The sequence below is a fragment of the Vitis vinifera genome, chromosome 11 (assembly GCF_030704535.1).
Source record: "Vitis vinifera cultivar Pinot Noir 40024 chromosome 11, ASM3070453v1".
NCBI classification, from domain to species: Eukaryota; Viridiplantae; Streptophyta; class Magnoliopsida; order Vitales; family Vitaceae; genus Vitis; species Vitis vinifera.
In genome coordinates, this window is record NC_081815.1 from 19,943,794 (window position 1) to 19,958,001 (window position 14,208).

General features: G+C 35.7%; 1 protein-coding gene across 2 annotated transcripts in view; it reads left to right on the plus strand.

Annotated features, from left to right (window-relative positions):
* Positions 1-305: 305 nt before the first annotated feature.
* The window catches only part of LOC100241035 (diacylglycerol kinase 3), a 55,882-nt gene continuing 41,979 nt past the window's right edge, over positions 306-14,208 (plus strand). Inside the window, exons 1-7 of one of the 2 annotated variants that reach the window (XM_002271948.5) lie at positions 306-941; positions 1,243-1,365; positions 1,474-1,611; positions 1,693-1,778; positions 10,393-10,480; positions 11,704-11,779; positions 12,471-12,553. In XM_002271948.5, the coding sequence (XP_002271984.3) occupies positions 510-941; positions 1,243-1,365; positions 1,474-1,611; positions 1,693-1,778; positions 10,393-10,480; positions 11,704-11,779; positions 12,471-12,553 (1,026 nt within the window). In that variant the 5' untranslated portion in view covers positions 306-509. The remainder of the gene's footprint in view (positions 942-1,242; positions 1,366-1,473; positions 1,612-1,692; positions 1,779-10,392; positions 10,481-11,703; positions 11,780-12,470; positions 12,554-14,208) is intronic. The other variant, XM_059740498.1, reaches the window with a different exon arrangement.

Below are 14,208 nucleotides of genomic sequence, written 5' to 3' on the forward strand. Positions count from 1 at the left end.
AGTGTCTCAATTTTTTTTAATAAAATATTTTGCATAACTATAGTGAAAATACTTTGAAAAACTTTTATAAATAGATGTGCAATATATTCATCAAAATAAATCATAAAAATTATTTTTAAATTTTCAATCAAATGTCCTTTGGAAAATAATTAGAAGTCATTTCAAAATTTAATTTCGACAAAGTTGTCAAACATAGTAAGTATCGACCAATATTAATGGGGTGGTGAAAAGGGTAAGAGGGCGTATGATGACGTGAGGAATTGGGAAAGAGCTGATATGTGTAAATAGAGGTGAGGGAGAAGGGCATATGGTTGAGAAGGAAACTGCCAGGAGCCGGTTTTAAAACTGAAGCCTCCGCCCATCTGTTCTTCGCCTGCGATGCGCACATCATAGGCCCCACCACCACCACCTCCATCCCATCTTTTTTACCATTTTCTCTGTCTACATTCCTTTTTCCATATCTATTTTATTTATTTTTTTTTATATATATTTCTTTTATATTTATAACAATGAAGAACAACAGCGACAACATCATTTTCAAGTTTCAAAGTTCTGTAGCCTCCTCCAATACCCTCCCATTCTCTGACTCAGCCAGTTCAGCGAATTTCGATTCCATGGATTCGCCTTCCTCCGTTGGTGATTCAATTCGGGTCGCGGCGCGCTCCTCGGTCATTGACTCCTTCCGCGGCTGCGGCCTCTCCGGAATCCGAATCGATAAAGAGGAACTAAAGCGCGTCATTTTATTGCCCCAATATCTTCGACTTGCCATGCGCGATTCCATTAATTCCAAGGATCCAAACGCCGGCGACCACCATCTCGAAGGAGCCGAGAATGCTGAGTCGCCGGAGTGTCCCATTATTGTGTTTATTAACTCCCGCAGCGGTGGTCGACACGGGCCTGAGCTGAAGGAGCGGCTTCAGGAGTTGATGAGTCGCGAACAGGTCCTTGTTTTTTTCTCTAACTGATAATTGATATGCTTAAAATTTGAATTTTGAAATTATATTATTTATTTATATTATTATTATAATGGTTTGTTATTGGCATGTTTGTTCTAATATCATTATTTTAATTGACTATTAAAAATACTATGAATCGTTATAAATAACTGGCAGCAAACGGCTAGGTTGAATTTGATTTGTCATTAGAACCCTGGAAATTTCAGTTCGCATTTTTGGCCTATGTAAAATGGATGGTTGAACAGTTCTCTGTTAATAGGACAGTTGGTTCTTGATTGTGATGCAGGTGTTTGACCTCTCAGCTGTGAAGCCCCATGAATTTATCCAGTATGGATTGGGTTGCCTAGAGAAGTTGGCTAAACAGGGAGACCAATGTGCTAAAGAGGTCCGGGAAAAGATGAGGATCGTGGTATGTTTATCGGGCATTATAATCCCCAATTATTTTATTTTCATGGATAATACTAAACTAGTTGGTGGTTGCTGATAATGCTAAGCTATTTGGCGGTTGCTTTGACAGGTTGCAGGAGGAGATGGTACTGTCGGTTGGGTGCTAGGTAGTCTTGGAGAGCTTGACAAACAGAATCGTGAACCAGTTCCTCCTGTTGGAATTATTCCACTCGGAACAGGCAATGATTTGTCTAGGAGTTTTGGTTGGGTAAGCTTTTTCTCTGCATCCAACATTCCAGTTTTCTTAATGATGTATCTTCAAAAGCTGTCCTTTGTATGCTTCCTTCAGGGGGGTTCATTTCCTTTTGCCTGGAAATCAGCTGTCAAAAGATCTCTCCACAGGGCTACTAAAGGTCCAATTTGCCGGCTTGATAGGTAAGCATCCTTTTATTATTTAACAGTTAGAATATATAACTTTTTTAATTTAATTTTGTGAGGTGGTGAAGTTGATCCTTTTTCTTTGTCATGTTCACAAATTTTATAGTACTTTGCCTTGAAACACAATAGTTTTGGGGGTTACATGGGGCTAATAACTTTGAGGGATGAGGCTGAAGGGAAACACTTTTGAGGCATGGGTTAGTCGTGCAAAGCGCATGATCTGCTGTAACATAGTATGAGCCACTTAAGGGCATACTTCTTACATTTGATGTCTGTGTTATGTCTTGTTTGCATTTATATGTTAGATAGCTCAAAATAATGAAGCACATTTAGCATTGAACTATGTAAAGGATGATGCTAGAATTGCATATGGAAAATTCACTTATCGTACTTATGCAAGAGCTTAGTCAATAAGAAGTTTCTAAGCATTATTTTTGTTGGGGATCAAGTTAGAAGTTTTGTCTACCATGGAGTCATGTTGGAAAAGAGTCGGTCTAAGTAACACATTGAACATTGGTCAGTTTTAAGGAATGTGATGCATGGTATAAGTTTATGTTATTTTTACTGTTGTTTTTATTGCTATTATTATAACTAAAGGGGATTGGAGAAGTTCATTCTTAACTTCCCTTTCTTCAATTAGGGTTTAACTTTTCCTTTTTTTTCCTGCTAAGATCTTCCTTTAAATAATGTTTCCTTGTCTACTCTGGTACAAGCCCACGACTATCTACCTGTTTGCAGTGTTCAGTTGATTTTTGGGTATGCCAATTGAAGGTTTTGGACAGATTGTAGCTTTATTGAGGAAGTTTGGGGCTAAGAGGAACAAGAGAGCTTTGAACACCTTGAGGAAAGGCATAGTAGGGGATGGTCTTGCCGTGAAAGGGAAATGCATAAATCAGAATGTTTTTTGAATTATGATGACAAACTAGGCTAAGGGAATTCTATGAATAAAAAGTTCTGGGCTATCACCTCTGTTTCCTAACAATGCTAAGAAAAATTCCATTGAATGTTAGAGGGCTAAATAATATGGTGAAGAGAAAGGTCATCTAATCTTTTTTTAGTTGTCAAAGGGCTGACTTGGTTTGTTTGCAAGAGAGCAAGCTAGAATTTATGGCCAAGGAGCTGATTAGAAGCATTGTGGTAAGCAGGTTTTGGAATGGGAAGCTTTAGATACCTCATTTGCAACGAGGGGTGGTGATCTTTTGGGATAATGGAGTGATGGAATAAATTGGGATGGAATACCAATTTAGTAGTTGCACATGAGGTATTCCATCATACTAGTAATGTGATTAGTTGCCCCTGAATCTATGAACCAAGGGATGGAATTTCTCAAGGTGACTTTCAATGTAGTTAAAAATTACTTGTTTGGGCTAGGTTTGGTAAAGGAAGAAGGATTAAAGGAAAAATGTGTCTAATTCATAAACCTATATAGTTGTTCCAATTATTCTTTGGTGAAGAGATTTGTTTCCTGTCTTCTTGGGTTAATGGCAGAATTTGTATACTTTCTTCCTTTCCAACAATGGCACAAACCTCTCTAAGTGATGGAAGAGGTTCTTTGCTAAGTACTTGCCCATGCACGTGATCCAGATTTGGATTTAAATCAGCTAGAAATTCAAAGACCTTTTACAATCTTCTATTAAATAATTTATCAAAAAAAATAGAGAAATATTAAATTCCTTTGTTGGCAATGAAGGCAAAAACCAAACTTAGACCTATGTCAGCAATGAAGGCCAATCAATAAGGTTAACAAAGGAGCAAAAAAAAAAAAAACACACACACACAAAACTCTTTTTTTTTTTTTTGATAGGTAAACAAAATAAATATATTTGAAGGTGCTAATTGTAAGTGGGCCAAAGCACATAGGTTATATACAAAGGGAGTCAGGAAGTAACAAAAAGGGCCAGAAAAAACAATTGCCCCATCAAGACAAACCTAACCAACTTATAAAATATACCATGGTTAGGGAGCCTTTATTAATGCACACCCTCACCCATGATAAAAGTTACAAAGAAAGGAGAAAACAATTGAATGAACAAACATTTATTTGCTTTCAAAAGATCTTTGGTTCCTCTCCTTCCATAAAGTCCAAAAAACACACAATGGGATAATCCTTCAAACCTACTTCTGCCTTTTACCCATAAAATAATCATGCCATCCTAACAAAGTCTCTTTAACTAAGGCATCACCCACTTTGCCCCTAACAAGGAGAATACCAAACTCCATAATTCTTGAGCTCAGGCAAAATGAAGGAGAATGTGGTTAATAGTCTCTTCTTCCTTCATACAAATAAAGTATTGGTGCATCAAGTGTCATCCTCTTTTCTGTAACTAATCCAATGTCAAAATCTTTCCCTATGAAGCTTTCTATGAAACGGTTGTTAGAGATGGGTTCATAACCTATTTAGCATGTGGAAGGATTAGAAGCTTTAAAAAAGTGTGGAGATGGGTTTGGAGCTGAAAGTAGTGATATCAAAGGCAATCTTGCGTTGGTCGCCAAGGCCATCAGGCCAGGCAAGGTAGATAAAAGTCACCTCTTGAAGACCTAGGCAAGGCGATTTCAAAAAGGCACGCTTTGGGATAAGGCTCAAAGCATAGAAGTGGTCGTCTTTGATCATGAGTTAAGATTAAATGTACTTAGATTGTTATTTAATTTAACCTAACATTAGATTAAATGAGTATAAGATGAAGTATTATATTATCAATCATGGTGATAATGAGATGGAGGTTATCAATTTAGTTTTGATGGAAGTGATGAAAAATTTAATTTCAGATGACTATGATGACGAAACCTAAAACGTCTCTAGGATGTTTATTTTCTTATTTTTTTTTTATTCTGATTTTTAGATATCTGGAAAATTAGAATATGCATTTGGACAAGATGAATTTCTCTAAACAATATGATGTTTCTTATGATGTGGGGTATGATATTTAACACTTTGAATAATTATTACTATTTGTTATTTTTATAAGACGTCATGAGGGATGAAAAATTAATAGTGTTGATTATTGAAGACGATGCTTATATTGATTAATTATCAATTAGGTAAATATATATATATATATATATATATATATATATATTTTATTTTTTTATTATCTTACTATAGTTAGACTATTGGCTTGTTTTTTGCCTTTCACTTTAGGCCAAAAGGATTCCTATTGCCTTGATATCGCCTTTTGCTTTTGACAACACTGAACTTGAAAGTGGTTTTTTACTTTGGATAAATGAAACTTTAGTTACAAGCAATATGAAAGATGAGGAATCCTACCCTAAGAAGAGAGGGGAAAAAAATAAAAGCTGAAGAGCTGAAATTTTTCTGAATGTAAACACTGAAACTTTCACAAGGGAACATGATCCTCAATAGAAAAGAATTTGTTAGACCCAGCACTGCCCTTGGTTAACTCACTAGTGGTCATCAAATTTGTTGGTTGCTTAGGCTTCCCATGTTAGGAAATAATAACATGAGATGTCCTGAATTTTCTTGATCTAGTGATTGAAATACCAAGGTCTTTATCATTAGAGGAAATCTGGGAAATGACAATAGGATGTTTTTTTTTTTGATCAAAGACAATAGAATAATCTTGTTCTACAATAAGTTTAGGAGCGTAAAAAGGGTGGTTTAGTCAGTTCTTGGAGGAAAAAATAATTGAACAAACCGGTCAGTTTATGCTTGATTCAAAATCCAACTGACATGTTAGTGATGTAAAAAATCTAATCAAATCAAATTTATTTATGATTAGTTTGGTTTGGTCTAGATGATTGGTTGGATGCGAGTTACGTTAGGCCTTAAGTCCAATTTATCTTTTAAAATAATTAAAACCGACTTGAGTGTGAAATTTAAAATACATTTAAAATTTTTAATCCAAACTATAATAAATGCATTTAAAAATTAATTTGACTAGAGTGTAATAAGTAAAACAATAAATTACTTTAATGGAGTTTACAAAATATATATATTTTTTTGATAGGTAAATTTTTGTCCCCATTGAGACTTCAACCTAGAACCTCCCTCAAACCCTCCCCATTCCTTTATGTATATATATACATATATAATCATCAAACATTGAACAATTACAAATCACAAGAAATGGAAGTTTTAGAATGTTAGTTTGGTTTGATTTTATCAAGTAGGAGATAAGGAAACGGAAAACTAACCCAACAAAGCTAGTTTTCAAAATTCTCAAACCAAATCAACCTTTATAGTTGTTGAAAATTGATATGATTTGATTGGTTGGTTGAATTGAATTGGTTTGATTGGTTTTCAGTTTTGACTTACGGGTACTCTTCATCATCAAATTTCACTATGCCCTATTTCTACTTTTCCATGGATCACTACCATTGAATACCATTGTTATTTTCCATGGGATTGAGACTCACCAACTTCATAGATCAAGAAAAGGATTAGTTCAATTTGGTGACTTTTAATCATTCAATTTGAAAATTGTTGTTTTGATTGGGAAATTGTTTTTTTTTTTGATAAGTAAGCAAAGGTATTGTATTAATAAGAGGTGCTAAAATAGTGGCCCAAGATGTACAGATGAAAGAAACTCACCTTCTTACAACTGTAACAAAAAAAAAAAACTAACCAAACAAGATGTACAAAAAAGACCTCCCTTAATGGGAACCCACCCAATCAATGAAATCTATTAACGTCGTAGGACCAGCTTTTATAAACAGTTTGGTATCCGACCAAAGTGAAAAAACAAAAAGGCTTTCAGCCTTTGCAGGGATAGCACCCCATCATAGAAAACAATGTTGTTTCTAGCCTTCCAAACTGACCAAAACAAGCATAGGGGGGCCGCTTCCCACACTGTTCTGTTCTTTTTACCTACCCAATCACCATCCCATCCCAAAAGGGTCTCCCTAACCGAGGAGGGAAACACCCAACACACACCAAACATGATAAAAAATAGTTTCCACACCTCCCTCGTTTTTTCGCAATGGAGAAGAAGATGGCCAATAGACTCCTCATAATCTTGGCATAAAAAACATCTATTTGCTAAAGCCCAACCCTTCTTCTAAATTTAGTCTAAAGTTAGAACTTTTCCCCAAGAAGCTTCCCAAGCAAAGAAGCTCATTTTTGGCTGCACCCAAGAGTTCCAGATTGTCTTCATTGGAAAGCACATTGATGAATTCGGCTCTAATACTTTGTAAAGGGATTTAACCGAAAAGTTACCATCTTTGGACACCGACCACCTCACCCTATCCTCTTCATCCAACATCACTCTTTCCTCGCATAAAGACCCCAACAGGTTCTCCACCTCATCCAACTCCCAATCATTGAAACACCTGGTAAACCGAGGATTTCAACTCCCCCCCATTTCCCCACTTGCTGAAACAGTCCATAAATCACTCACCCAAGCCTCTTTGGCTGCAGCTAACGCAAATAAGGAGGGAAAAGAGTCGCACAACGGTGAGGTTCCACACCATTTATCCTTCTAAAAGCTCACCCTTTAGCCATTACCCACCACAAAAGAAATTCTAGAGCTAACAAGGTGGCCAAGATTCCTTATTGCTTTCCACAACCTTACTCCATGCCCCTCCCTAACCTCACGGGATAGCCACCCACCTTGATCCTCTCTATATTTCCCCCTTATAACTTGGTTCCAAAAAGCCTCTCTTTTGTTTGCAAAACACCACATCCATTTGCCAAGGAGAGCCTTGTTGAGCGTAGCAAGGCTCTTAACTCCCAACCCCCTTTTACTGTTATCTAAGCAAACTGTTGACCACCTTACTAAATGAGGTTTTCGCTCAAGAGCCCTACCTCTCCACAGAAAGTCCCTTTGAATCCTCTCCAATCTCATTCTAACCACTCTTGGCAGATGGAGGATGGACATAAAGTAAATAGGGAGGTTGGACAAGGAGCTGCAAATCAAGGTAATTCTCCCTTCCTTAGAGATATATTGACGCTTCCACATAGCCAACCTTTTGTGGAATCTTTCCTCAATACCATCCCAAGCTGCCACGGAGTTAAAAGAAGCCCCCAAAGGCATTCCTAAGTTGGTAGACAAGAAACTACCCACCTTGCAGCCCAACTCGCCTGCTAAATCATCCACATTCTCCACCTTACCCATCGGGATCGGCTCACTTTTATCCACATTAACCTTCCAACCAGAGATTGCCTCAAACCACATCAACAACTAGCACAAAAACATCATTTGCTCCTCCCGCGCATCACAAAAAATCAGTGTGTCATCAGCAAACAGCAGGTGAGAGACCTCAACCCCTTCCCTACCTCTCCCTCACACTTGACAAGCTGATAAAAAACCACCACAAATTGATCTCCTCATTAGACAGCTGAGGGCCTCCATTGCTATCACAAAAAGGTAAGGTGAAAGCGGGTCTCCTTGCCTTAGACCCCTAGAGCTTTGAAAAAAACCCGACGGTGTTCCATTGACCAAAACAGAAAACTGGCTGTGGATAAACATCACTTTATCCATTTTAACCACTTCTCCTCAAACCCTATTTTCTCCATAACCATAAGCAAGAACGACCACTCTACATGATAATAGGCTTTCTCAAAGTCTAGCTTACAAAGAATCGCCACTCCATTGCTTTTGAAAATTGAGTCTATTACTTCATTCGCAATGAGCACTGCATCCAATATTTGCCTAACCTCCACAAAAGCGTTTTGGGCCTTGGAAATCACCTTAGCTAACACCCCCTTCATCCTATTGGCTAGCACCTTCTATTGCCCATTTTGAAATTGAGCGGGTTTTGAGTAATGGATTAGTAAGATGGAATCATTGAATGATTGGTCTAATGGTCTTCATTTTTTGCCCATATAAAAGCACCTAAAAAAAGTGGGAATTTAGTGAATCTTAATATTTAATGACTTAAGATATTTTAAGTTAATTTTGCCTAAGTTGTTGACTTGAAAGTTATTATCTAATTTTTATCTTGCTAAAACAAATTTAATTTTTTTTTTCTAAATTAATATATAATTATTTTCATTAGTATTAAGCACATAATAAGAGAGAAATAAAGGAAGGAGATGTGTTACTAAGGCAAGAGATGTTTGAGATTTAGAAAAAGTTGCTTATTTTGACTTATTACTCATAGTTTTAAAAGGAACAAGGTGCACGGTCATTCGGGAGCCTAGGTCCAAGGCACAACCCAGGGGTGCTGGTTTTAGCAAAATGAGGTGCAACCTAAGTCACATATATACTTTTATATTATACAATAAATCCTAATATGCAACCATCTGTCCTAGGTACATTTATCATCAAATATTATCCAAAATTTCAATCTAATCTACAAAAAAATACAAAAAAAGAGTTCCAAGCTTATAAACCATCAAAGTATTGTTATTTAATTATCACAATAAATGGATTATAGATAATAAATAAAATAAAAATAAATCACAATGTATTCAGTTTTTAAAAATAAAAAAAAAGAGAACGTTAATACTATCATTATATAATTATCACAATAAATATAGATATCATTATCTAGTATGATAAAGATAAATGAAATAAATGAGATCTAAAAAAGAAATGTAAAATTATAAATGAGAAATACAAATGGTAAGGCATGAAAAAAAAAATCACTAAGTGAAGGAATGTGAGGTGTGAGACTCCGAGCAACCCAAGTATGCCCTTCTTCCTCCTTCCTCTCTTCTTCTCCTCTTCTCCTCCTTTGGCAGTAACAAGTTTGGAGACTGGAAACCCTAATTTGGGCCTTTCTTCTTTTATTTCAAATGTTCATACCAGGAGAACGAGGGTAACAAAGAGAGATGGATAGAAAACCTTAATGGATCAGCTCATTTTTGAGAGAAAAGACCCATCAAAAAACTGTTTTGAAGTTTAAAATGGGTAAACTTTTCTTTTGAAATAAACACATCCAGATTTAGAATGGAAGAGGAGCTCAATGGAGTGTGTGACGGCTGGCCAAATTCCCCCCAAGCTTAAAATGGAAATTGGGGTTGAAATATTGAGGGTAGAACCAATTCAATGGCTGAAATTTAACATAGCCTAGAATATTAATCGATCAAACTTAAAGCTTGATCATTCCTGAAACAGGGCACAAAAATACACAGCCAAAAACAGTTACACAATGACTCCTGAAGCTTGTTTTTCAAAAAGTAACAAAGATAATCTTAGTTTGAAAAAACCCGGTTGATTCTTTTTTGTCTATCCACTACCTTAACTACTTTTTTTTTATAGGTACTACCTCAACTACTTATCTTGGACTCTTAGTGCTTTCAACACCATGATCTTCATTAGGCAAGTAGTCTAAGGGAGGATTTCGAAGACCCAGAGTAGGAAGTACACTTAAGAATTTTCCCCTGAATTGCTAACTTAACTAAAGCACTCACATGAATGTATGCAAAAAGCGGCTCTAGGTTTTTCCCATATGGAAGATTTAATCCTTTTGTATCTTTGATTGTCAAAATGATATCTTGTATATTTTCTAAAAGATTTGATGGTTCTTTTTATGTTAAAAAGTTTCTGTCTCTGTTGCATGTACAGTGTTCAATTTGTTTATATATTATCCACTTTGGCAGGGTATTTCTTCAATATTAATTGCCCTTTGTGGTCGTACTACCATTTTGCCTTTGGCTTATTGATGCAACTTCGTAGTTTCGTGAAAAATTACTTTGATGATGATGCAGTTGGCATGTTCTGATATCAATGCCACCAGGTGTAATTGTGGATCCGCCCCATTCTCTGAAGCCTACAGAAGAATGTGCTCTTGATCAGGTTTTGTGTATAGCTACTTTGCATTTCCCCATTTTAGTCACTACTATCTGCATTTTCAGGGCTACTTTTTTTTTTTTTAATTGTTTAATTTCTCCCTTGTGGAATACAATTTCACCAACAAAGTTTTCAAGCAGGACTTATTTTGTTTTCTGCAATGGCACATGCTTTTGTTTTAATACATTGGTTATCAGCAGATTGTGGATCATATTTTTTCAGTATTCGATTAACTTATTATGCTTTATGTCAGCCAAACTTTGGTTTTGTTGATATTATTCCTTGGATCATTTCTTTGTATTTTGTTTCTTTCCCCCTTCATACTGTTGATCTTACTCCTAGAGATATTTTCTTGAGAAACTTATTATAGTAAATATTTAACAATCTGCATGTGAGATACAAAATTTTATCGAATTTCAAATGCATTTATTTATTTACATGAAGGCTGTTGCTGTGGTTCTATTGGAAGGGGGATCTATTTTTGTTAGCAAGTTATTGGAGGGAGTCCTATAATATTTTCTCGAATTATTACAGTTCCCATTTTTACACTTCCATTTGCCTTTGAATTTAAGATTTAAGTTGTCTATTCTAGTAGTTTTCACTATAATGCTTTGTAAATTTCCTGTTACTCCTTGCCCTAGGGATGAAGAAGGTTAGTAATGAATTGTTGAGGCATGGTGGAGGTTTCTTAAAAAATTGAATCTTTTGGTAAGGAAATGGATTTAGGTTGAACTGTGGTTGGACTGCCCTTGGCACTCCAAGACTGACTTGTCTATGTGGTATTCTTAGTAATAGTCATGTTGATACTGTTAAGTTATATTCTGGCTTTTATTAGGGAGCATATTCAAACTGAAATAGCAGTCAAAACTCTACTTGGTGGTTGACATATTGACTTGTCTATTTGGTTAACACTTTAAGTTGGCAGTTGAATGAGACTTGCTTTAGCATTTTGGCTAAGTTTTTTATCACATTATAACATGAGGGGAGAGTGACTAAGTGGCCTCACAATGATTCTATGTGATTGGTAAACTGCAAATCTACAATATAATTCTGGTGCTGAGGGTGGCATGTAGAAAGTTAGTTGCTAGTTGGAACTATTACTTATCAAACTTTCGGGTTTTTTTTTTCCTGTAAATATTATGTGCAATATTATAATTTATAAAGTGAAAGTTCTGTAAATTTATTATTGGAATTGATGCAGAAGTTAAAACTTTCTTGGAGCTTTGCAGGGTTTGGATGTAGAGAGTCAGTTACCTGAGCAAGTGACTTGCTATGAGGGAGTCTTTTATAATTACTTTTCCATAGGTTTGTTCTTTGACTTATAAATTGTGCATGCTTCATCTGTATATTGGATGTCGATTAGGTGTATTTATTACATGCAAAGTGTCATTTTAATTATTTAGAATGATTTTAAAACATACCATTTAAACTTGCTACATGAGTTTGAACTTTAAATCTTGGTGGAGCCTCTAACTTCTAGACTGCAATTAAAGAAAGGTTTAACAAAAGCAATGCTTATGTTTGTCAACTCAGTCCCTGATTTGGTTCATCAGTGCCCATTTTTGTTAAATGAATTGAATCTATTCTATGTAATTAAGAAGAGTTTGGTTGCCCAATTTTGTTCTATAATGTAGGGTTGGTCACCCTAGTGACAATATATTTTTCCTTTCAAATAATTTTGGAACTTTGATTTAGGCCTAAAAGATTGAAGTTGATCCAACAAGTCTCATCCCAATTACTTAGGGTCCAGTGTGTCCATCATTTTCCATTCTTCCAATGAAACCTATAAAAAAAAAACGAATGTTCCATTCTTCCATTGAAACAGAAATATCTGTGATATGCAGAAAACAACTAGTAAATCATGAAGAATATAAATAATAAATGGAAATATAGATTTTAGTTGAAAGATTTGTTGGAAAATTTTTGTTCCTAGCTTATTATAATAATTTTTATCTTTTTTTGTTAAGCTTCTTATTTTAATTGATTGGTTTCACAGGCATGGATGCCCAAGTTGCCTATGGCTTTCATCATTTACGGAATGAAAGACCTTACCTTGCACAAGGTCCAATTTCAAATAAGGTCTGATTCGATCTCTTTACTTTTTTGAGTTTTATACCATGTTCGTAATTTCCTTACTAATGCACTCAACTCGGGAAGAGTTATGATTTAGATTACAGTTCCTTAATTTCATTCACAACCTTTTCTATGCATATACGTGTAAGTTCTTATTTTGTTTCAGGTTTTATTTTTTATCTACTACTACTAGGTATATTACCATTGATAAAATAGAAAGAGTGAAAAAGGATTTTTCTCCTGTTATGGGATGGAGGGAGGAAGTGATGTTTGCTATTGTTGTTGGGTGGGGGGATGTTACAGAAAAAATCTCACTTGGTTAGTTGGTCTATGGTCCAATTGGACAAAAATACTGGTGGTCTTGGCATAAGATCTTTGCACACTCTAAACAAGGCTCACCTTAGTATATGGTGCTAGAGATTTGCTTCAAAGAGAGAATTCCTTTGGAAACAAGTTATAGTTAGAAATTTTGGGACCAATGAAGGGGAATGGCGTTCAAGAGTGATGAGGGGGGACTATGGGGTGGGGTTGTGGAAGGCTCTCAGAAACACGTCAGAGATCTTTAAAATTAGATCTCACTTTATAGTCTAATAATGAAAGGAGGGTAAAATTTTGGAAAGATGGTGTGAGGATAGTTCTATGGATGAATCCTTCTTGGCTCTCTTTTGTATGGTTGTTGAAAAAGATGCTTGAATTGTAGAATTATGGGAGCAAGTGGAGGAAGGGGGCTTGTGGAATCCTCGTTTTCATAGTCAGTTACATGATTGGGAATTCGAAGTGGATATCTTTTTAGAAGACTAAAATCAACCTCAATTAGAAGGGATGAAATGGATAATTAGGTTGGAAAAAAACAAAGTGTGGCAAATTCTCTATTAAATCCTTTTACTCTTCATTATCTTGGGGAAGAAGTGAGGCTTTCCCTTAAAGCCTAGTGTGGAATCCTTGGGTTTCTACAAATATGAGCTTCTTTACTTGGGAAGCTTTATATGGTAGGATTTTAATGCTTGACCAGGCCTTGAGGCCTGGCTCAAGTGGTAAAGGGATGGGTTTTTCTAGCTTACTTTTGTTTATGGTCCAAACAACACCATTCTTGGGAAAGATTTTTGGTTGTAGCTTTTGGATCTTTTTTGTTTAACCTTCTTGAATTGGTGTGTGAGGAGAGGTTTTAATGTCATGAGAGTTTCAAAAAAATTGGGCGGTTTTAGGTTAACACCTAATATGAGAGATTTTGATAGCTTTATAAGAGATTGTGAGTTAATTGATCCCCCTTTACGGAATGCTTCCTATACCTGGTTAAATATGCAAGATGTCTCAGTGTGTAAGAGATTGGATAGATTTCTATACTTAAATAGCAAAATTTTCCTCAAGGCCTTCAAGAAGCTCTTCCTAGATTAACGTTAGATCATTGCCCAATTGCCTTAGACACCAATCCATTCAAGTAGGGACCTATTCTATTTAGATATGAGAACATGTGGTTGCTCCATTCAGTACTTATCAAAAAATAAAAATAAAATGTGGTTGCTCCATTCATATTTCAAAGATAGTTTTAGTACTTGGTGGAGAGATTTCTGGAGAGATGGTTGGGAAGGGCATAAGTTCATGAGGAAGTTGCAACTTGTCAAATCCAAACTGAAAGAATGGAATAAGGAGAAGAAGAAGAG